The 22,732-nt window shown below is 51.8% G+C and overlaps 2 protein-coding genes across 2 annotated transcripts in view; one reads left to right on the plus strand and one right to left on the minus strand.

Annotated features, from left to right (window-relative positions):
* ADORA2B (adenosine A2b receptor) overlaps positions 1 to 7,587 on the plus strand; it is a 17,402-nt gene extending 9,815 nt beyond the window's left edge. Inside the window, exon 2 of the mRNA XM_010151125.1 lies at positions 6,894 to 7,587. Within this exon, the coding sequence (XP_010149427.1) occupies positions 6,894 to 7,587 (694 nt within the window). The remainder of the gene's footprint in view (positions 1 to 6,893) is intronic.
* A 3,364-nt stretch (positions 7,588 to 10,951) lies between these two features.
* ZSWIM7 (zinc finger, SWIM-type containing 7) lies at positions 10,952 to 22,426 on the minus strand. The gene is made up of 5 exons (XM_010151126.1): positions 22,321 to 22,426; positions 20,476 to 20,497; positions 16,974 to 17,076; positions 11,907 to 12,011; positions 10,952 to 11,253 (listed from the first exon to the last, which is right to left on the minus strand). Exons 1-5 carry the CDS (start codon positions 22,394 to 22,396, stop codon positions 11,137 to 11,139), a joined length of 423 nt encoding a protein of 140 aa, XP_010149428.1. The 5' UTR covers positions 22,397 to 22,426; the 3' UTR covers positions 10,952 to 11,136.
* Between the last annotated feature and the right edge of the window lie 306 nt (positions 22,427 to 22,732).

Here is a 22,732-nt window from a genome sequence, read left to right on the forward strand (position 1 = left end):
GGGTGCCTGGCCCCCCGGAAGCCAGAAATGGAGGTGGCTGAGCCCCCCGGCCCCTCCACATCGCCCCTGCGTGCTTACCTGGGCGGTGGGTGCTGTGTTTGCAGTGACCCATCCAGCGGAAGGCCGGGAGTGCGATGGGGGGGACACACGCTGCTGATGTCCCCTGCACACAATAGGGACAGATGCGGGAGGAAGCGATTTGTCTACAACTGGACACGGACAGACGCAGATGTCCCGCTTCCTCGGCTGATACCGTAACCGTTAATCTGATTTCTCACCACCAAATCCTCCCTGGGTAAAAAGCACAGCTTTTTCTTATTTTTTTCCTCCCCTAAGGTGCAATTTATGATTCATTTAAAATGTCCTGCCAGGATATTTCAGCTGGTATGTGAGCTCTGTTCCATTCCGCACAGAACGGCAGCGCCGGTGCCGATTTCGTGCTGTTACAGCTCAAAAAACAGAGCAAGATGCACAGTACAGCTGCAAGTTGATGACAAGGATACAGTACTTGGCAGCCAAATTGCGCGCTCGCCTTGTGAATGGAGGTGTCTGTGTATTTCCCTTCGCACTTAAAATAGAAACATATAAATTATCACTGCTTGTTTGTATGGGAGCACCTGCATAGTCCGAGTCTGGCAAATTCTCCATCTGCTCCCCTCCCTGCATCCGGCGGCCTGGGCACGGGGCGGAATGGGGAGGGAGGCAGTGGGGAGCACCAGCCCCCGGGGCTCCCCCCACAGCTCTGGGTACCAGGAGTGCAGGGAGGACCCAAACTGGCTGCAGCATCCCTTGCACGGCCCTCACACCCGTGTCTCCCCATCCTGAGCTGGGGCTTGGCAGTGGGAGAACTGGCCCAAACTCCGGAAGCAGCCCATCAGGTTCCCCTCTGGCTGGGGCGTGGGGGGCTCGGGGGTGGCTCAGAGGTGCAGCTCTGCTGAAAGACACGTGTCTCTGTGGGGTGGTGCAGAGTGAGGTTGCACACACGTGTGCAGGTTTAGAGCTAAGCCTTACCTCCAGAGACCCTGGAGGGGCTGGGACAAGGGTTGGGATCCTCCTGGCTCTTCCCAGTTAATGGCATCGAAGGCAGGGACATCCCTGTTCAAATGCTTGGAGTGAGCAAGGCTCTGCCGTGGGAGGAAATATTCCTGATGGAAAAGTTAATGCTGCAACTTCAGCCTTGTGTTACATACGCAGGGAAGTGTTTAAGCGCCCGGGGTCTGTGGGCAGCTTTCACAGGCACGGCCTGGCAGCCACGCTGCTTTTTGAGGGCTACTGGGGAGACCAAGCCTGACTGAGGGGGGTGGATTTCTCCCAACATCTTTTTGGTGCTAGAAGCTGCACCTCAGCCAGCCTCAAGGATTTCGCTCAGGTACCCAGCGAGGATGAGGGGCAGGATAATATTGCCTGGGCAGGTGGACAGAAAGCTCTGGGGAGACATTACAGCACCTTCCCGTGCCTGAGGGGGCTACAAGAAAGCTGGGGAGGACTTGTCCCAAGGGCAGGGAGTGACAGGACAAGGGGGAACAGGTTTAAACTGAAAGAAGGAGATTGAGATGGGACATCGGGAAGAAGTTCTTCCCGGAGAGGGTGGGGAGGCACGGGGACAGGTTGCCCAGAGAAGCTGTGGATGCCCCATCCCTGGAAGTGTCCAAGGCCAGGCTGGATGAGGCTTGGAGCAACCTGGTCTGGTGGAAGGTGTCCCTGCCCCTGGCAGAGGGTGGGACTGGGGGGGCTCTAAGGTCCCTTCAACCCAAGCTGTTCTGTGATTCTATGACATCCTATTGCAGATGTCTGAAGTGCCAGGACCCGCAGTGTATCTGCCAGGTACCAGTTTCAGACCATGGCAGTGATGATGGAGCTCAATTTTGTGTCTCCAGCAGTGGCCCAGTAGCAGAGGGGCAGGGAAAGACTTTGGGAATGGGGCTGCCAGGGTGAACAAATGTAAGGGGGTTGTGCCACTCTGCAGGTGACAGCCAAAGGGGTCGTCTCCCTCCTGCCTGCCCCAGGCAGGACAAGGGCTGCGTGACTGCACGCTGCCCAGTGCGCCAGCCCCCGCGCTGCAGCGCTGACCAGCACACAGTGGCGAGGGCTGACACACTTCCTCAGCTTGGAGATCCCCCTTTTGTCCAGCAAGACGTCTCAGATGTTCAGTCAAAGGGACGATTTGCCGTTGGCTCTGCTCTTTGGTAACCAAAGGTTTGTTTTCTCAGTAAATAAACTGGCCCAGGTCAGCATCGTGGGCAGGGCCCCCATCAGACTCCACCGAGCACTGGGAGAACGGGTGTGTGGCACCATGGCATTTTGACCCATTCATCCTTCTGGGCTGCTTGGGGATGGCAGGGGATTCTCCCCCATTCCCGCTCTTTGAGGGTAAATAATGTGGGAATAGTAGTCCCGTTCCAGGCTGCTGCTGCCTTCTAGCCCATGGCTAATTGCCCCAAATGCCCAATTAAGCCTTTGCTGCTGCACACTCGTGGTCAGAGGAGAGCTCAGGGGCAGCAGTGCCTCTGCCCGGGTGATCTCCAGGGGTGGCTGCCGGGCTTGGAGGGAGATGCCAGGTACGTGCAGGACATGAGTCAGTTCCTGCCAGCCAGGAGCCAAACTCCGGCTGGGAGAGGTTGGGCTGGCTGCAGGCTGGCAGCGCGTTCTCTGCTCTCGCTGTGCTGAGCAAGGCTGCCCTGGATGTCTTGGCTGGTGTCCAGCCCCAGCAAATAGCAGCAGAAATGCAGTGAAAAAAACCCCAAGCCCTGAGCATCCTACCAAGCAGAGACACCGTGCGTGGAGAATGCAGAGAGCCTCCCCACGCCCGGCGCTAACAGACACCTTGGTTGCTTTGCTGGTTGCGTTGATGCTCTCCTAGAAAAGCCGTGGACCTTGCTGAGCCCTCACTGAAGCGGAGGGGCCGCAGGTGACAGCTGGGTGGAGGACAGCAGCTCCCGGCCGTGGGCCAGCCCAGGGATGTCTCCAGCCTCCATGGCAGAGCGGTGGCTCGCTGCAGGCCCGGTGGCAGGGCAGAGCTGTGTTCCGGTGCTCGTGCACGGTACCCTGAGTGGGTCAGGGCCCTGCTGTCAAAGCTGAGCTTTCCTTACCGTGTTTGTCAGACTGCAGCCCGGGCTGTGTGACCGTCACACTGGTGGCAAATGCACAGTTACGTATGTCAGAAGAATAGAAACGTGAATTGGTCCATGAGGGCAGCAATTGTGTGGCATCGGGGCTTCTGCAGGATGCCCGCTGCGGGGGCACTGGGGTGGGAGCTGAGGTAATTAGCTGCTTGATGGTGATTATGCCAGTAAAGAGACTTTGCCTGGCAGTGTAAAAGGAACTAATGCATTGCCAGGTTGTTTAATCTCAATAAATCATTTTAAAATATTCAGCTGTTATTTACATTAAAGCAACATTTGATGCCTCTGGGCAGAAGCATGGAGGAGATTCAATATTTGTTATACATTAATTGAGCAGACTTAGGTGAGTAAATTTACTTTAATAGTTTTTTTGCCTAATAATATTAAGCCCAAAAGAGAATGAAGGAGGGGTTTGCTGGAGCATTCAGAGCTGTGAAAATCTGTTGGTTCCTCACTGTCTGCTTGTGTTTTAAAAGGAAAGGAAAGGAGTTGAGTCTCAGTTGTCTCCCAGCCCGTGCCTGCTTTTCTCCATGATGGTTTATGAGGGGGTGGAATTGTGTGCAGCAGCTCACTTACTCGCTTTGTGCCTTGATGTGGTCACAGTCATGCACTACTTTATTTTTAAGCATGTGCTTAACTTCTGTTCCCTTAAGAGCAATACAGGCCCACCAAATAAAAGTGTTAAGGTAGTAACAAGGTAATTAGTGAACAATTTTGGAGCATCAAACTATCCCCGGTTTCACCTTCTGGCTGGTAGCTCAATGGCCAGCTGTGACCCTTCTTGCAGATGGTTGCCCTCATCGCTACCTGGGATCAATCCACTGACGGGAGAGATGTCGGGAGGAATTTGCAATGTGTCCCTGTGAAAGTAAAGAGCTAATCTCAGGATTGTTGTTCACCATTGATAACCATCTCCGCTCCAGTGAACACCATCTCTTCACCAGTCGGCAGCCGTCTCCATGGCTCAGCTCCGGCTTGTGCAGACCCGGGATGCTGCAAGGTTTCCCATCTTCTCCTTCTCGCAGAAGCGTCCGCAGCTTAAATGCGATCCTGGCTGCAGCTCTGCTGTGTGTGAGGGAAGAGCGAGCAACGCTGACATAAACACGCCTCCATGGCCGCCACTGGAAAATCGACTCCTCACCTGGTTTTGTAATCCTTCAAGCCGAGCCTTCTCTTCGCAGCAGAGTTCAGGAGAAGAGCAAATGGAAGAAGCCTTATTCAGGTTCATGTTTTCCGCAAGAGGCAGTGCCGAATGTCACCAGGCTGGAACAGCGTGGTGGGCACCGGACTCAGCACGGCACGCCGAGCCTCCTCGGCTTCTCCTTGTGTTTCAAACACGCAAAACTCTGGACTCCTTCAGTTTCTCCATCTGAACAATGGTCCCTTTTGCATTTTCCAGTCTCACTACAACAGTTTCTGGGATGTGACGTGACGGAGGCAGCAGAGGAGCAACTAAAGCGATCAGCTAAGCGTGAATAGCCCAAGCCGAGGAGCCACGTTGCTCTCTTCCCACGCGCAGAGCTGTAGGTCAGCAGCAGCTCTTGGTGCTCCTGCAGCACTAAGCTTGGCCAACGTTGTAGCTCAAGACTCAAGCTTTGCCAAGAAATTGGATTTCTGGGAACTCGCTCCAAATCAAATCTTAATGTTTTCAGGCCCAAAACACCAGCTCCTGAAAACGTAACACAGGGTTTAGAAAGCCATGGGCTTGGGCCTCGCCGATGCCCCATCTGATATCTTCTCACCTGCTGAAGCAGTGAGACTTAGCAGTAATGAGAGAAAAGTGCAGGAGAAACACCTCAGTGGCTGGACCAGCCCTTTAGACATCTACCCATGGAGTGTGTCCACAGTTCAGCATCCCCTAAACGTGGCTCCTGCATCCTCTCAGCCAGCCCCGGCTGTGCCCAAGCAAGCCCCGCTCCGCAGCGGCCACGCAGAAGGAGCCGAGGGGTCCCCTCCAGCCCCTCTTTGGCGCCCGGTTCGTGCTGGCAGATCCCCCCCTTACCCTCCTGCCTTTGTAGCTTGCAGGAGAAGAGGGACACACGGCTCACACGGAGGCGACCGCAGCGTGATTCAGAGGCACAGCTGCGGTTCTGTGGGAATACAACCCTCCCCTGCCTCACGGGCCGGAAGAAAATCAGAACAAACGTTCTTAGGAAAGGAGGAGCAGGGTAGCCAAGCCAGAGTAAACAAGCAGGGAGAGAAGGGTGTGGGAAGGGGGGGACATGCGTGTCAGCCAGCAGACACTAACTGGCTGCGGGGAGGACAGTAATGGGTTTCTCATGTTGTCTTTCTGGCAGTCGCCAAGTTCTTCGTATCTCCAAAAAATGATCTGACTGATGCTTTGATGCTGGTTGTACCCAAACCAGCGTGACTTTTGCTGCTTTAGGTTCCAGCTCCATTTGTGTCTCCGAACATCCAGAGGGTGGAGGGGCCCCTTTGCTTTTTTGGCCATGAAGGCACCCAGTCCCTGGCACTAGGGAAGGTGTGGGGCAGCACATGGCTCTGCATCACGTTGTCCCGGGGCCGCTGCGGAGCTGCTTTATGACAGGTGAGAGCGGCAGGTGCCCAAGGAAAGCGTTTTCTTAGAAACCTGCATCTTTACAACCAGTTCTGGGGTCAGCAGAGCACAAGCGCCGGGTGACAGCAGCAGCTACGCATGGCTGTTGTGGTTTAACCCCACCGACAGCTTCGGCAGCTGCAGGTCCAAGTCCGTGTGTGGCTTCAGGCTGTCTCGACGGTGCGTGTCCTACAGAGCTGGCATATCACGTACCCAAGCAGCGGAGGCCAGCAGCAGCCCTGGGAGCAACGCGAAGCTGCTGGCATCAGCACTGTTGATGGAGGATGCACAAAACAGGGATGTCGAACTGGGGGAGACAAGTCTGGCTCCCCAGCCTCCACACCTGGATGTGGAGCTCTGAATGGAGACACAAACCCCAACGTGTAACGCTCGTCAGCAAGCCAGCAGTCGCAGTTGCTTTCAGATGCTGGCTCGGAAACGTCTGTCAGGGTATTCGTTATCCAGCCACAACAAGCTCGCGTGGGCTGCAGTCTGGCATGTGTAAGCCAGCAATTGCACTGTTTGGGAAACCAGTAGGATCCCTGGTTTCCACACATGTGTACTCCCCACCTTAGTGTATGAAGGAGCATGGGAAGGGACATCGCACTGGGGCACTGCTGCAGCCTCCAGTGGAGCTGGAGGGATCAGAGCAGCCCACGTTGAAGCCAGTTGGCTGTGGTGTGAAGGCTGTAAGTGTGTGGTGATGTTGGTTAAGTCTTCAGCTACCCACCACGGTGTGGAATTGAGAGCCAGCATTGTCTCAGCTGCAGTAGGTCAGCCCAGAAGTTCACGTCGCCCAGCAACGTGCCTTGGCGTGCCCAGTAGTGGATGCTTAGAGCAAGAGACTGTTGGTGGTTACAGAGCGAGCCTTCCCCCTGTTCCTGTCCTCTGTGTAGTTGGTGGTTTAGCCTTATGCAATAATAAAGCTTTTTTTGAGACACCCAAGCCCTTACCTCCTATTGAAGGATGTTTGCGGGCAGGGGCGGTGCTTGGCACCTCTCAGGAATAGTAAGTGAATCACTCCCCAAATTGCTTTGCGTAGGCGTGGAGCACAGGTGAGATTTTTTACCCCTCCGGTGATCACAGAGGTGAGGTTCCTGCGTGGGTGGGGCTTTTGTGGCCTTAGCCAAAATGCGGAGGACTTTAACTGCAGGGAAGTCACGAGCGCTCATTTATTTAATGGCTCTGTCTTGGTTTTGTTCTTGATGCTGTAGGTATAACAGTCTGGTGACTGGCAAGCGGGCAAGAGGACTGATCGCTGTGCTGTGGCTCCTGTCCTTCGGAATCGGACTGACTCCGCTTATGGGCTGGAATAAAGCCATGAGCGGTTGTCCCAATGCCACCAACGAGACAGGGGCTGACAGTGGGACAGAGCACCACGGCTGCTTCATCTCATGCCTCTTCGAGAACGTGGTAACGATGAGCTACATGGTGTATTTCAACTTCTTCGGCTGCGTGCTCCTCCCGCTCGTTATCATGCTGGGAATCTACATTAAGATATTCATGGTCGCCTGTAAGCAGTTGCATCAGATCGAACTGATGGGCAACTCCAGGACCACGCTGCAGAAGGAGGTGCACGCAGCCAAGTCTCTGGCCATCATTGTAGGACTCTTTGCCTTCTGCTGGCTGCCCCTGCATATCTTGAACTGCATCACTCACTTCCATGAGGAGTTCTCCAAATCCAAGCCTGAGTGGCTGATGTATATGGCCATCATCCTCTCCCATGCCAACTCTGTCATCAATCCCATCATCTATGCCTACAGGATCAGGGACTTCCGCTACACCTTCCGCAAGATCATTTCCAAGATCCTCTGTAAGACGGATGACTTCCCCAAGTGCGCCACTGACAACAACCAGCACCTGACTGCCACCAACGTGAACTCTCCAGTAGCCTCTGTGACCCTATGACCCAGCACGTCCTGCTCTGAGGGTTTTGCAGCCTGTCCCTTCCCCGTGCCTAGGTGAACAGTCACAGCTGACTGCCAGGGGAGTGCTCAGCGATGACCGCTGTGCAGTTCCGCAGCCGTAGCGCTGTTCTTTCTGTCATTAACACAGTGCCTCTTAGAGGAGTTACCCCGCTGGGGTTATACGCTGCGTGCAGCTCGCCCTCCGCTGCAAACCCGGACGGCATGCGTGCTGGAGTTCCTGTTGTATTTCCTTTCCAGGTCAGACGTTGGTTGTGGAAAACCCACGTGCTGGGGGTGTTTCCCTAATTGTGCTGCTCATGTCACGTCCTAGGTTCTTTATTTTTATTATTATTATTATTTTTAATCTTTTGATTCATTTAGGAGTAATAATTTTGTGTCTGTTTTTTTGGGTTGTTCTTTAAGTCCATACTTGACAGCACTTTGGTAATACCCTAATTATTCCATCAATTGTTTGATGCAGCTAGTATTCTCTGATGGGAAAAAGTCTTACTTAGCCCAGTTGCTGGTGTGAAACTGAATCTGTGTTCCAGGCGCTGAGGGACGTGACCAAGTTGATGGGAACACAGGATCAGAACCGGCCAGCTATTTTTGGCCTCAATATGGCAGCCCTATGTACTGAAAAGAAAGATTTTAGAAAAGAGTTGACTGAAGGTTTAGAACAGCAGTTTGATTGCCTTTAAATCGCTTTGGTCTACAGGACGACTGTGCAGAGCGGTGCTTCAGGTTGGCTTTCAGATCTGTTTCCAGCTATCAAAAGGCAGAGGAGCCCTGAGGGTCTCAGCTAGTCTGATGCAGAGTCACTGAGGTCAGTGCAAACAACTCCCTTGGTGACACGGTCGCTACACTTAGGTGTTTGCTCCCGCAGTGCTTCCAGACGTGCAGGTTTTAGCTGTGATAGCTGGATGCTGCGGCTCGTCTGATTCCTGAAACTTGGTCTTGCTGGGGTCCCTGTGTAGCCCAGTAACCCCCAGAAGCTGTGAGTGCGTTAGTTTAATAGTGATGTTTATTTTTTTTATTTTTTTATTTTACTCCTGACCTGCATCAGTAGCAAAAGGGACTGGAAGGGAGGTAATTGGCCTGAGAAGCCAGAATGCCTTAGCTTGTGACCTGATTTTGGCCAAGCTCTCTGGGGAAGGAGCTCACCTCGCAGATTGCCCAGCCTGGCCTCTGCGGTTAGCCCGGAGTCCTGGCCGAAGCCCACTCCACAGCGGAGCAGTCTTAATTTGTACTGCAAGTTATCAACTCCCTGCAACCACAGTAAGCTCAGCCCTGCCACCACCTCTCCCAACGGGAGTCTTGCCTGAAGGTCCCTACGTGGCAGTGGCACCACCTCTCTCAGAAGCACTCAATGCCAGCAGCATCTCCGTGCGACCGCTGAGAAGCTGGAGTGCGAGGGTGTGTGTTCAGGGTGGTTTTCTGCGGTAACCCATGCAGGGAGGCAGATAGGGAGCAAGCCTTTCAGAGGGAAGGAAGTTTAAACACAGCCAGTTCCTGAAGAACAGGTCTGTGATGCCTGGAGCAGTTTGTTCCTGATAAACTGTACTTGAATCATGTAGAAATCAGCTTTCTACTTTTTTTAACTCCATTGCACTAAACGGGGGGTAATATAAGACCCCAAGAGTTTAATTTCTCTGGTGTATATAATGACCAATGTGGTGTAAAATCAGCTGAAAAGCTGATTTAAAGAAACCCCGTTCCTGCAGCATCTGCTGTGCCAGCCGGCGTGACCTGCGGGCAGGAGCTGCAGGTATGACAGGGCCCACCACGCAGAGGACAGTTCACGAGGAGTGATGGATTTCACCACCATGTGTGCAGCAGCTCAGCCCTAAGAGCCAGCCCCAAACCCTGGTGAATCACCAGTGAGCTCTGAATGGGTTTGTACACGTTGATGCAATGTCCAAATTTAGCTACAGCTCGGTATCTCAGATACTGGCATTTCCAAGGAGCTGAATAATTGTTACCGGCCCACGTGTTTCTCCTGTGACGGCCCCATTCAGCTTTGCTGCATCTGCCTTGGTCATCGTCCAGCTAGCACATGTAGCCACCTCCTGCCATTTGGGCAGGGTCTGACTCCCTCCTCCTGTCGTTCCTTCCCTTCTCGTTGTCTTTGGCTTTGTTCCCGCTGTTGAGCACGGCTGGAAACAAGCAGCGTTTCACCTGCAGGTCTGGCAGTATCGCGTGGTGGTTGCAAGCCACGTTCATCCTCCCAACAAAGAACATCATCCCTCCTCTCTGGCTGAAAAGGAACCAGCTCTGGACAGCAGGAATGGACTGAACCCGGCCGCGCCGCCACCCGGAGATGGTCCCAGAACGCTTGCTCGGGGAGAGCTTGCACTGCGGCTCGGCATCCGCTACTGCCACCTTCCCCATGCCTCTCACGAGCCCGAGCTCCCGTCCACAGCCGCGGCGTTTCCTCAGCGTGACTCTGCCGGTGGGTTGTTCGTGATTAACCACGGCCCGGGTCACTGTCGTCTTGAGGCACGTTAAGTGTCTTTGTGGATCTGAGCCAAAGTCCTTGCGAGGCAAAATAAAAACAGGACACCTCTCGCCCCCCTCAAGAAAAAGCGCCGACGGTTTCTATAAAAATGTGAAGTGAACGTGGCAGAGGAACCTTGTGTGGCGCGTGCAGCTGGAGCTGCTCAGCGATCGCTCACGACCGCTCTGATGTACATAGATGGATGTGTTTTCCTCATGTTGCTCGGATTTTGTATTTGCCCTAACTGTTACTTACATACAGAATGCTCAATTTACCACCCACACAACCCGGCTCAGCCTGTGCCCCATTATTTCTTGCGCTGCTGTGCTCCCACGGTGTTTTGTGAGGCCACGCTGTACTCGAGGAGAGGCCCGATCTCAGAGCAGGGGCAGGGAGTCACGGCGCTGGTTCCCGGCTGGAGTGTGGAACCAGGGAGCCGCCGTGTCTGATGTATACAGCCTTGCCTTGCCTGCCAGCATGAGGTGATAACTTCTCTGAAATGGGTGAATTCAAAAGCACAGCAACCCGGGTGATGCTTCAGCTCTGTCATCAGTCTCAAGGTGCTACGGGGTCCCAACCCCTGGTACAGGTTTGCCAGTGCCGAACCTGCAACTGCTGCGAGCAGCCAGCTGCAAAGAGTCACCGCAGCGTCACGCTGCCAGAGGCCACCTCCTCAGAGCAGGGCAGGCACTGGGGGGGCGGGGTGTGAGTCAAAGCACGAGCAGAGTGAACCAGATTTACTGGATCACCGAGGGACCCGCTGCACTGTTTGTGTCCCCACATCACAAGCACACAGTATTACACGTTAGTTGAAAGATCTTCCAAAATCCCAAGAATAGCCTAAATAAAAGAAACTGAAGTCAACACGGGCTTCTTGACATTTATTAATTAATCTGTCAATGCATGGCTGCTAATTAATGTCACGCTTGGCTGCAGCACAGGAAGAAACTTACCAGCCACGCTGAACATTTGTCAGCCTTGTAGATGTGAAAAACGCCAGCTACACATCCGGGAGGGTACACAGAAAGCACATCCGCGTGCGAACCAAATCCTTCATCCTTCATCCTCTTCCTCAGCCAGCAAAATGCTTGTGAGTTGCTCCTCAGAGACAGTTAGTTCCTGGCAGGCTCCCATGGCCTGACTGAGGTAGACAGCAAGTATATGTTTGCACTGCAAATAATAGCGCAGCCAAGTTAACAGCAGGAGCAACGCAGGAATGTCATGATCTATCTGGAAGCCACAAAAATCCATCCCAGCCAGAATGGGTCTAATGAAGCGCTCAGCCCTCCCAGGAACGTGGTTCCCTCTTGGCACACCAAGCCCTGGCACAGGCTAGTGCTCCAGTTGCCCCAGGTCAGTTCTGCCACCAGGATACTGTCATACAGGGATGTGATACACAGCGAAGTGTCCCTGGTTCCTGAAGCCCACCCCACAATCGCAGAGCAGTTGGTTACCCTGAGCCCTGCCTCTCTGGCACCAGGGGAAGGGCACCGCTTCCCCAGGCAGACTCCGTGTGGCAGTCCCGTTAGCGGCAGCAGCCCTTGTTCCAACAGACCAGGGATTATTCACCGCTTGAGAGTCAGAACAGTAACCTGTACTTAAGAAGAAAAGCCCTGCCTAGCCCTTGTAAGGCCCAGCTCCACCCAAATACTGTGACCCGCAGAGGCCAGATTACGCAGTGGGTCAGGCACAGCCTGCGTGGCCCACTCGGTGCTCACACGTTCGCTCCCCTTGGAAACTTGGGGCTACTCAGGTTCAAGGAGCAGAGCGCAGCCTTCTCCCTCGCGCCCTGTCCCGGCCCCAGGTTAAGGCAGACAGCTTACCAGAAGGCTCTCGCTCTTCTGCAACACGGTAAAACCAAAAGCGGGGCACGTGCAGAAGTGGCAGGAACTGTAGCAGGTGTAGAGTTTGCCGGCGCTCCCAAGGACCTGAAACAAAGGCAGACAGGGGGTTGGGGGGCAGAGGCAGCATTCACTTTTAATTTCTGTAACACTCAGCCTGTGTCTGGACTGACGTCCTCCCCACAGCGACTCTCAGCATGCAACTGGTGAGCAGGTGTCACAATACCAGTGTCCCCAAATGCTGTAGGGACCCATCTAAGCTTGAAGCTCCTCAGCTGCCTCACGGTCTCTCTGGACATCTCTCCCTACAGGCAGGGAAGCACTCCTGTACGACCCCCGTGCTTGCAGCAGACCTCAGCTCCACCAACGGGTCTGCTGGAAAGGGCAGTGGCACCGAGCATGAAGCCCCCTCCCTCGGCTTCCCAAAGCCGGCAGCGCAACGAGCTGCCAGCCCCTCCAGAAAGCTCGCCCCCTCCAGTAAGGGCAGACACAGGATAGCTGAAGAGGACGAAGACTCTTGTCACAGAAAGCCCATCTGTGAATCCAGCACCACCACGGGCCTGGGGATGGGAGGAGAGCAGCAACGCACACTCGCAGCGAGGCCTTATCTCACTAGCTCCAGTGGCTGCAAAGGCTCTCGCTGTTCTGCTCCCAAAACCAGCTAGTTTTGCCTGAATAAACAAAGTTGAAGTCTCCAGAGAAGAAGCTTCCCTGCTCTCTCTCTGGTTTGAGAACAGCACTGCCTCCTTTTCCCACATGCTGTTCTTCCGCAAGGCTGGTACTGAGGCATCTTCCCTCTGCACCACGGGCACCGGCTGCAGACAGCCAGGTGAAGGAAGCATGCGTTCCCAGCATGGAGAAGCTGACAGGAAAACTGTGAGCTGCTGGAGCTGACTGCATGTTATAGAAAAGCCAACCTATGGATAATTTATCATTTGCTTTCTTCAGGGCTGGAAAATAGCTTTTAGGAAGCTTCTCGAAGAACCAACTGCTCTGCCCGCCTCCTACGGCAAGGGAATGGTCTGCAGGAGCAGAACACGCTCGCAGGCTTTAAGCAGAAACCTGTGCTCAACAGCATGGACTTTACTAATGCTCTGAGGCCCAAACCGAGTGCACCCCACGGCCAAAACACAAGTACCATGGAATATTTGCTGTGATGTGTCTCAAATCTGCCTCAGTGAGAACAAGTGCTTTGTGTCAGCACTGTGGCCTCAGCAGCTGGCACTAAATCTTCCTGGATATTCCAGAGAACGGTGGGGGGTTATAGGGGTGTAATCACCAGCAGCGCCCTCCTCTGCACACAGGCCTCTGGGGACACATGGCGCTCCTCTCCCATATCAGGCTTTAGATTCTGGTTGGGTTTGTGGCACACAAAACACAGAAAAGTGAAAAGCCAGGGGATGTCTGCTCCTCCCCTCCAGGACACCCCTGGCACTCCCGAGACCCTCCAGAGGAACATCCTCCCTCCTGGTCCAGAGCTGCCCTTGTCCTGCCCTCCCCTGTCCCCTGGAGCTCTCTCTGCACCCCTTGCCCCACAGGGAATGTCCACAAGTTTAAGCTCTCCCACATAAGTGCCTATGCCTCAGAATCCCCCTTAACTCCCAGCAGAAGCGGGACACAAGACTCAATTTCCCATTTTGGGGTAAACCATTCTTTTTTCAGTCTGGCCTTTACCCTGGGCCCTCCTTATACTCCAAGCTGAGTTTGTTTCACTTGTGATAAGTTTGTTTTTCTCTAGCCCCTTTGATTGTTTTTTCCAAGATGAAGTATTCCGATGGTGCCTTTCCTTCAGAAGTGTTTTGCTTTGAGGAGGAGGGGGGAGACACAGACACTGCCAGATTTGGGCTGAATTTAACGATCCCCTGTCCTGACCTAGATGGCAAGAATGCATCTTCTGCCTAATAAGGCAGAATCTAAACTCCAAAGACCAAGAGAAAAAGGTGCCTCTGTTTCTGGCAAGCTGCAGCCAAGCCAGGCACTGGGGTGCTGTCTTGGGCCTGAAATGCTGTGAGACTTCCTTCCACTGCCCTCATCTCCAGGTGCTTGGCACAGCAAGGAAAAATCACCTTGGTGGTGATCCTAGTGTGTGTGTGGAGGCAGAAGGGCCAACTGTGGCACCCTGGCAGCTACTGCTGCCACCAGCATCCAGCCAGGCAGCACTGTGCCAGGACCTGATGCGCAAATCCCTTCACGATGGGCAGGCTGCCGTACAGTTCTAGGAAATCAGTGAAAAGAGATATAAAAAAGAAGAATCCAATAGAAGTGCAGGATGTGAGTGATGGTTGGCAGGAGGGCTAAAGCACTGCCTCTCCCCCAGCTAACTGGCTTCACTCCCAAGCTCACAGCATTTCTGCAACTCGGGGACAGCTAACAGGTGCCCCAACGGCTGCCTGCTCACTTCACACTGCCGAATCCAGCACAGCTCCATCAGCCAGCACCCACCATCTCTGCAGCATGTGAGACCTATTTATCCCTGACTCAGAGTTACAAGGGTTGGCTTTAGTCTCGAGCATAGGCAGGTGTTACACAAGCTCTTCTGGGATGATTAACAACTCTGAGGTAACATCAGCCCGTGAATACCCCATTGGTGCTACTCCTCTATTAAGTAGCAAAGGCATGAATGCACAGGCATTAAATGACAAATCACAGCTTTCACTTGACTGAGGGCTCTTTCCTCTCCCATCTCAGTTCCTGAGGGCAAGAGCTGCCTATGCTACAGGCTGCAGGCCTAGGGCCTGTTTGAGCAGGGCCATTTCCCCCTGTATCAGTACCTAAGACGTGCTGGGTGATACGGAACCCAAACAGCATTTTAGCCTTTATCAACATCTCAGATTTGGCTATGCCAACCCAAAGGAGTTTCACCACAGGACCAGCCTCATGGCCTCAATGAGAACAGTTCTCCAGATCCAGCTGCAAGTGAAAGCACCACCTCACATTCCAGCTCAGCCACATTTGGGTTCAAATGGCAGAGCTGACTTCCTGGGGAATAAGTGAAAGGGATGACTGTGCATGTGTCTAGGATGCCCCCTTCTCCCCACTGCACTCGGCATGCTTCTCTGCCGAGGCAGGCACATGAATGAAGAGCCAGTGACACTACCCAGCTACTCCTAAGGGCAGCATCCCACTCAGTGTTTCCGTTTCTACGGCCTCAGGCAGTGTTCCCATCGCTGTTCCAGCCAGCCCCCTGGGGGGAGGCTCTGCTCTGTTTCTGCATCTCAGACAGCTGTGCTGAGGACGAATTTCGCAATGGGACCAGCATCACACCCCCAGAGAAAATATCTCTTCAGATTCCTCTGTTAATTAACTCATCAGCATGACCTTAATCAGCAATGAAGCTTCACTAAAGAGGAATGCTGCTCAGAAACACACATGCACCTGCAAGCAGGGACTGCTTCCTGCAGGCTGCCTGTCAGTGGGAGCATACAGGCAGAGCCCCTGGGTGATGCAGGGGGCCGCTCACATCATACCCATCACCCACAAAGTGTGCTGAAGGATGGGCTTGTCCTACATTAACTCCTGGTGACCAGCCCTGATGTGCCTGTCCAGGGGTTCCTTCTCCATGGGGGAACCGCTGAGTCCCTGGGAAGACCAGAGGCTTTGAGCAGTCCCTGTCGTCCTTCACACAAAGGATACTGAGCGAAAACTGCTTCCCAGGATGCACAGCTCTGCCTTGGCCTGCACGGCCTGGCAAAGTTCTGCAAGGAGGATGTAACCATCCTCTGTCCGGTGGCGTGTTCGGCTGAGCAACAGTAAAAAAGGAAAAGCCTTTAAGCATTCAACTGCTGAGGCAGCTGCTGTCTAAGTGTCCTGGAAGCAGTGCTTCTTAGGCTTTAACAAACATCCATGGGCAAGCCCTCAACTAAAATCAAAGGCTGTGTTGTTGAGCCCTGCATGTTTACGAATCATGCCTCTCTGGAGGGGCTGATGTCCTCTCCAGGGCCCCAGAAACGATAAGATTCCATGTGCAAATCAAGCAATGCAAGCTCTGAACACGTGAAAAACATTTGTGTCGTTACCCAGGCTTGGCTTCACAGCTCTCCTCTTACCCTAGATGACCCCAAAGCATCTCAGCACCTCCAGTGAAGGAGAAAAGGCCCTTTGAAGGGTGGATATTTGGAAATGTTCCTCTTGGCTGCTACAACAGTGAGCAAAGAGACTTCCCCTTCCCTGGTGTGTGAAAAAGCACAGCACCAGGTTCAGCAATGGAGGGGGCTGTGCTACCTGAGGGGGTCAGAAGTGCTAAGTAGACAGAATTGGGTGCTTCTTCACCAAAATCTTAAAAGACGCAGGGTCCCACTGCCTTAGCTGGGGCACCATGCACAGCGTCTCTCTGACTCTGTGACCCCATGGGCTAGATGCAGCCGGTTAACGGCTCATGGAACGGGGACACTGTCCCCAGCAGAGATTCCACCGGTGCTGTGGCACAGTAGAGCAAGGAATTATGCATACAATCTGTTGCTGTATGCGGAGTTTGGTCCTTAGGACTGAGGTGAGCTCTTGTCCCTAAAATGCCATTTTATGAAGATGCTTCTGTGATTCACAGACTTGGCTACAGCGAAGTAGAATGAAACCCACAGATTTGGCCTGCACTGCTTCCTCCCAGGCAGCAAGGATCCTATCACCAAGCAGAGGTCGAGAGCGCTCAGGACACCGAGGATTTGGAGTGCAACAGGGAAAGAAATGCAGTGATGGCAGATAACACTTGGTTACATACAGTTTGTGAAGAGGAAGAACTGCCTTTACTGGATGATCACAATAAAGCAAAATTAGCAATCCCTGGGAAACTTTCTTCTGACTGTGGTACCCACAAACACATAAGAAATTGTCTCTGACTGGCTGGGAGCCCCAGAGAAAACGGTAGTGTACCACACTGTTCTAATTCTGCTCCGTGACTACTGCTCTCTGGTATCACTTTAGGGGTTTGTATTAACCACTGAGATTCTCTCCGTGTTTATCCAAGTGCCCTTCCACGTTCTGCAAGTTAGGAAAATATTGGCTCACACGTCAACTGGAAACCGCCAGGAAGGGGGACAGAAGAGGAGCGTGTACCTGGTAGGCGGTCCTTCCGCTGGGGGACACAACTCTGGTGACAGATCGCTGATCCACCAGATCCAAAGCTGGGACAGCAGATGGGCCAAATACGAACTTCAGCCTGAAAGAGAACGTGTCTCTAGTTAGGTCACACCATGAAAGGAGACCACTTGGCTTAGCCTGAATCACAGGATTTAGCCCTATGGAGTCCAGAAGGCCTGTGCCTCCCAAAGTCCCACAAGTTACAGTTCCACGAATCACGCTACCACGCAAGGAAGTACACTTGTCATCCTCAGCTTTGCTGGCTTTCACCACGTGACCACCAACTCCTGCCTTGTCCCTCTGAGAAAATCCCAGGACTCAGTTCTTAAGAACAGCCTCTACGCTGCCAGCTACTCAGAGATGGTTTCTGCTATTCTTAAGAGAACTCCCAAATTTCCAAGCTGCTCCTAAACAGTCCCACATTTCTCTGCAAAACCCCACTCAGCTTTAATTGCAAAGCATTTCAGAGACTTCTTACACAGGACATTACGGCTGATGCGTTTCTTCTTCAGCTCTATGACCCTAACACCACTCTGGCTGCCTGCTGCACAAACAGGATGTGAAATTGTTCCCATCCTGAACTAAAACGAGACAAAGTGCACCAGAGACACAGAAGTGAGATTTTTTTTAGGCAGCATCTATGACTGTGACACAGCCACGTAGGTGAGGACTTACCTTTGAGTGCTTGTTCTGGCTTGACAGTCACCTTACAGATCACTGATTGCTGCAAAGGGAAGGTAGCTGAGGCCAGAGACACAGGTTGTCCTTACAGTGATCCAATCAGCCTTTTTGTTAGTATTCCCGTAGTTCTTCCAATACAAACTGTGTAGCCAGCACTGGCGTTTAACCAATTTTTCAAACAGTGAATCTAGACTCTAAAACTGGAAATTTTGCTTCTGCCCAACATCCTAAATACAGTAGGTCTTCTTCAGGGGCAACCGCACCTCCGGCAGCAACTGCAAGAGATGCTGGCCAAGAGAAGATGCAGGAAGGAAATCCTGGGGGATGCACAGGGCTGGGGATCCAGCAGAGGTTACAGGCAACAGGCAGTGTCACACACGCAGCGCAATTATCGTTGTTGCAGTAAACTCTGAAACTGTCACATGAGCACAAGGAGCATAAACAGGGATTTAGTGGGGGCAGCACCCAGTAAACGGGCACATGGAGAGAGATTTGCTATGCTAGGGGGAAAAGGGGCTCGTGCTCTGAGACACCTTAGTTGTACATACAGGCTGTCCTGGATGAGGTGCCCTGGATCAGGTTATCGATCAGTTGCTCTTGAATCCCACCTCCAGTCATGACCTGCGCATCGTTCCTCGGAGCAAGGATGATGCATAGCTCCTTGAGCAATAGGAAATGCAGGGGTGGGGCTCCTTCCTCATCCCAGGGAAACTGGTTTAAACTGGAGAACGAATGAGTCAGTTTGTAGTGATCGCATCTCCTCCATCACAGTCACAACTGAGATATAAATTATTCTCTACCCACCAAACTGCATCAATAGGAAGCTGAAGACCATCAGGGAAATATTTAAGACACTCCACTACACATGGAGCCATCGGATAGCAGCAGTTTTACATCTGTAATCCAGTTACCAGCAGGACTCAGAGACAGCAAATTTATTCCAGATAAACACCCAGGGACAGCAGATGCCTTATGTCACTCCACCCTCCGTAAAAACCCCTTCCTTTTCTTCCAAGCAGGACACACCACCGTGCAGGGATGCACCACTGCACAGTATTTATGGATTAGAGAGTGATCTGATCACTCTGCTGATGCTGTGCAGGGCTCTATGCTAAGATGTGTGTCAGATACGGACACCGGTACCTTTAGCCTATTGGCCTGGCAGCTCATAGACTTCAAAGTTATTCTAGACCTGTACATCCAGCTGCTCCGAATGCGTTCCAAAGATCTCGGGGGCAACTCAGTTAACTTTACAGGCCTTTTATCCACTGAGAAAAATCCGTGTAGTCTAGTTACAAGGGTAAACAATAAGAAAGTCAGCGGTGATGTAAAGATAGCACAAAACATGAGCAGAAGAGCCAGAGAAAGAAGAGGACCATTTCCAACTGCAGCGAAGACACAAAGAGCCGAGGCAGAGCCCCGGCGCCTCAGCAGCACGGCTGACCTATGTGTCTGAGTCAGGCTCACTGATAACAAGCCAAGCAGACAGACTTATTCCAGGAAGACCCAAACTTTGGTTGCACAAACTCAAGGCAATAAGGATTGGCTTCATCTGAGGGCTGACAGGAGGTGGGTGGGCGAACACTCAACGTAAGACATTCCTTAATGATTAGGTTTGGGACTATAAGGGGGCTGAGTTTAATGAGTTTCAGTAACTCCTTCAAATTTGGGGAATTCTTTTTTCGTATATATGATTTGATCAGTCTAACAGGAAATAAGTAAGGGGAATGCCCAAAGGAAATTCAATGACTTCAGAGATTTGGAATAGATTCAGAAATTAAATCAGAATACTTCTGAGCTGCTGGTCACAGGGAATTAATGGAAATCTGACTGCCAAGAGTTACCACCCAACCGTTACTACACTTAACAGAGGAATTTCTTTCCTCCTCTTTTCTTTCATTACAAGAAGGAAACAAAAAGTTATGAGACTTGTCAAATATAATCCCACCCTTCAAAGGCCACTGTGGCCCCAGAAGAGGCAGCCAGCGTGCATACCTTTCACAAGTGTGACGGTAGATAGCTCTAGACCCCAAGATATTAAGGTCTGACCGGCTCCCAGTGATCTCCTCTCCTGGTTAAAATAGAGGCAGGCAGAAACACAAAGTTGAAGATGAATCTGCAAAGCCTTTCTCACTATGAATGTGCCTTTTCTCTACCTTCAGCATCAATTAGTGAGGGCTGCAGAAACTTGGCTGTTTTAGGAGACTGCTTGGGAATGGCTGACATACTCACAAGCTTCAATCCAGGCAAGGACAATGAAGCTGACCTGAGGTAACTTCTAAGCAGAAGAGAACACTCAGGGGACTCCTCGAGTTAACAATTCCCTTGTGCAGAGAGATGATACGTTCAATTCTCCCTTTCTATCACACACGTCCATGACTCAAACAGAAGAAGGGATCGCAGGATGCTGCTGCGCTCACAGTGATACGAATGCAGCGGCGGTGCAGCACTCCAGCGGCGTGAATCACTCGAAAACACTCTCACAGAAAACTCATTCCAGATCTGAGGGTGGACTCGGAGCTCAGGTTCAACATTCGCATGTTTAATCTACCCAAATTAGAGGAAGTCACCACAGGAGATTCAGCGATACAGAGATAACTTCATGAATCTCTGGGAAAAGCCTTGAGATGGCCTCTTTGGACCATCATTTCCGCTACCAGCAAAACCACGTAGCAAGTCTGTGAGAAACACGTCCTGGCCAAACACAGGAAAAGCACAGTGGTGCTGTGAGGAGAGCAGATTATCAACTGCCCTTTAGCGGATGCCTGGGACAAGAGCTGAAGCAAGAGATACTCACCCCAGCAGCAGGTCATCGGGGACTGCAACAAAAGGAAAACAAAGTGTGATTTAACTGAACTTCACCACTGTGAGAGACATCAGTATCGCAGGGAGGCTAGTCGCTCCCTAGCGTACCCCCAGAGGCCACACAGGACTGCAGGGCTATAGCCATGCCTCTCCAGCCACCAGAAAGCAAGAAGGAGCAGCCAAATGATCTGCTGTGGCAGTGCTGGGGCAGCACTTAGAGCAATTAAAGGTACATTCAGAACCACAGGGATTAATTTTGAAAAGAAACGCGGAAGCCCAAATATACGTCCCTATATCAGATCCTAACGTTAAGATCATGCAAAAAAAGGCATGCAACCTCCACATCTTACTCTGCCACCTTAAGAAGTCGGTTAAAAATATATATATTGGTTTCCTTGAAACTCTCTTGGCATGAGTTGAGAAGTCTGGCATCAAAACTTTTAAAATGTTGTTCTTTTCCCAGCATAGTCCTGCAGGGCGTCACTGGTTTAGAGCTTTTAACACAGCACACAGAAACCTAATGTCTTCATTTACGACAATTTCTTGTTAAAATGGAAAATTACACTTAAGAAAATGAGTCTGTTTGTTGTAGCTAACAGCTTACGCTCCGATGATCCAATCTGGTCTTTCTGTTATCACTAACGGGACACAGTGTACTACGTCTCTATATTCCACTGGAAAATCACGACTTTTTGACTTTAAAATCCTTTGTTCCAACATTTCAAAATATTTTCTATGACTTACGCTGTTGGTTTGACTTTTCCAACTTTATTCTAATTTACTTCTCCGTAGTAATCAATCATTTTGTTTCCAGTTATGTCCCAGTGTATGTCTTTGTGCTATCTTGATGCTTTAAGAAGTCTACCTTGAAAGGACTGTTGATTTTCTTATTTTTTCTAGTTTACAGCAGGATTTATAAAGCTCTTTTAAAGTCACACGTAGATTTTGGACCTGCTCTAACCTGACAGCAGCCACACTGCAAGCATGCCAGAAAGCTGTCGGTGTGGTCACCCTGACAGCTTAGACATGAAGTCCCTGCGCATTCCCCACTCAAACGTAGTGCTCAGACTTCTCTAATGTTTATTTGGTTGGTTTTAGTGCAGTTAAAAATATTCCTTAAACAGACCCTTTCCTGAGGAAGAACCATTCTGTGCTAATTATCAAGTAAACACAATTAGTAACGTTTTTTCAGCACAGATCACAGCACTAGGTTAGCAATTCAGAGTGCAACGAAGGTAATTGTTCTCAACTAGCTGCTGGAATTGGCCAAGATTTAACCGTTGGCTTACGCCTGCTTCATTCAAGCAATGGGAAAGTCGTTCTTTGCCCTGGGATCGCGAACACAACCCCCTCTGCCGATCAGTGAGGAAACATGTTTTTACGAAGACTTTCAGCTCTACTTTGGAGACTGGTGAGTCTATCAGAACAGCAGCACAGTAGGCACAACAAAATGTAAATTGTCATCCCTCAGGTGCAACCACGTACACTACAAGCTCTAAGCAAGCAGCATTGCCCTAGGTCCCACATTCAATAAAGTGTCAACTGGTCTAATTTTTGGAAGGGCCTGACTTCAGAAGGGAGCTGCTCCTCATTATCTGAGCTGCTGTGGAAGCCCAAATACACTTACTTTGATAATATCCTGCTTTTTAAAGCACAGAAGAAAAGGCATGCGGCCTCAACATCTTGCTCTGCCACTCCTGACAGCGAAGGCCACCCCTCACGCAAGAGTCCGCGGAAGATGCAGCAAGGAGAGGCTGACCACCCTCACTGCCACCTGAAGGTCTGACAGCACCAGAATTACTGGCCGGCTGGGATGGCTCCGTTTTGCTTTACGTACCGTGTGAGGTCTCCTGAAAAGCCTTTTTGATCTCTTTCAACAGCTCTTCTGCTACTGCTGGCAGGGTACTCTCCATCTCATTGGCACAGGCCTTGTGGCTGGAAGCAAGACAGAACGGGAGACAGAGGGAAATCGTTAAGGGCCCCAGAGATACTGTAAACCAGGGCAGTTTATCTGGGCAGTACGCTCAATCCTGCGATGAGGCCAAGGAAAGGGCATCCTCAGCACCTTCAGAACTGTGTTTTACACTTCCGTGGAACGAAGGGCTTCCCCAAAACACACGGGTGTCTCAGATACCGCCACGTACAAAGAGCTCCCGTGGAAGAGGGCGATACAGCCGGCGAGAGGAAGAGGCTCTGGCCTAGGGTATCCCGGCGCTGAGCCAAGGCACTTGCCGGCAGAGGAGGCCGCA

Source organism: Eurypyga helias, unplaced genomic scaffold, assembly GCF_000690775.1.
Source record: "Eurypyga helias isolate BGI_N326 unplaced genomic scaffold, ASM69077v1 scaffold29794, whole genome shotgun sequence".
NCBI lineage: Eukaryota > Metazoa > Chordata > Aves > Eurypygiformes > Eurypygidae > Eurypyga > Eurypyga helias.

Excerpts from the sequence above, each read along its gene's own strand:
- ZSWIM7 (XM_010151126.1), bottom strand. The coding sequence starts at position 22,396 with ATGGAGAGTACCCTGCCAGCAGTAGCAGAAGAGCTGTTGAAAGAGATC. Across the intron at positions 17,077-20,475 it reads CCCGATGACCTGCTGCTGGG|GCTGAAGTTCGTATTTGGCC; the intron begins GTGAGTATCTCT and ends GTTCTCTTTCAG. Across the intron at positions 11,254-11,906 it reads AGAAGAGCGAGAGCCTTCTG|TGCAAACATATACTTGCTGT; the intron begins GTAAGCTGTCTG and ends TATTATTTGCAG.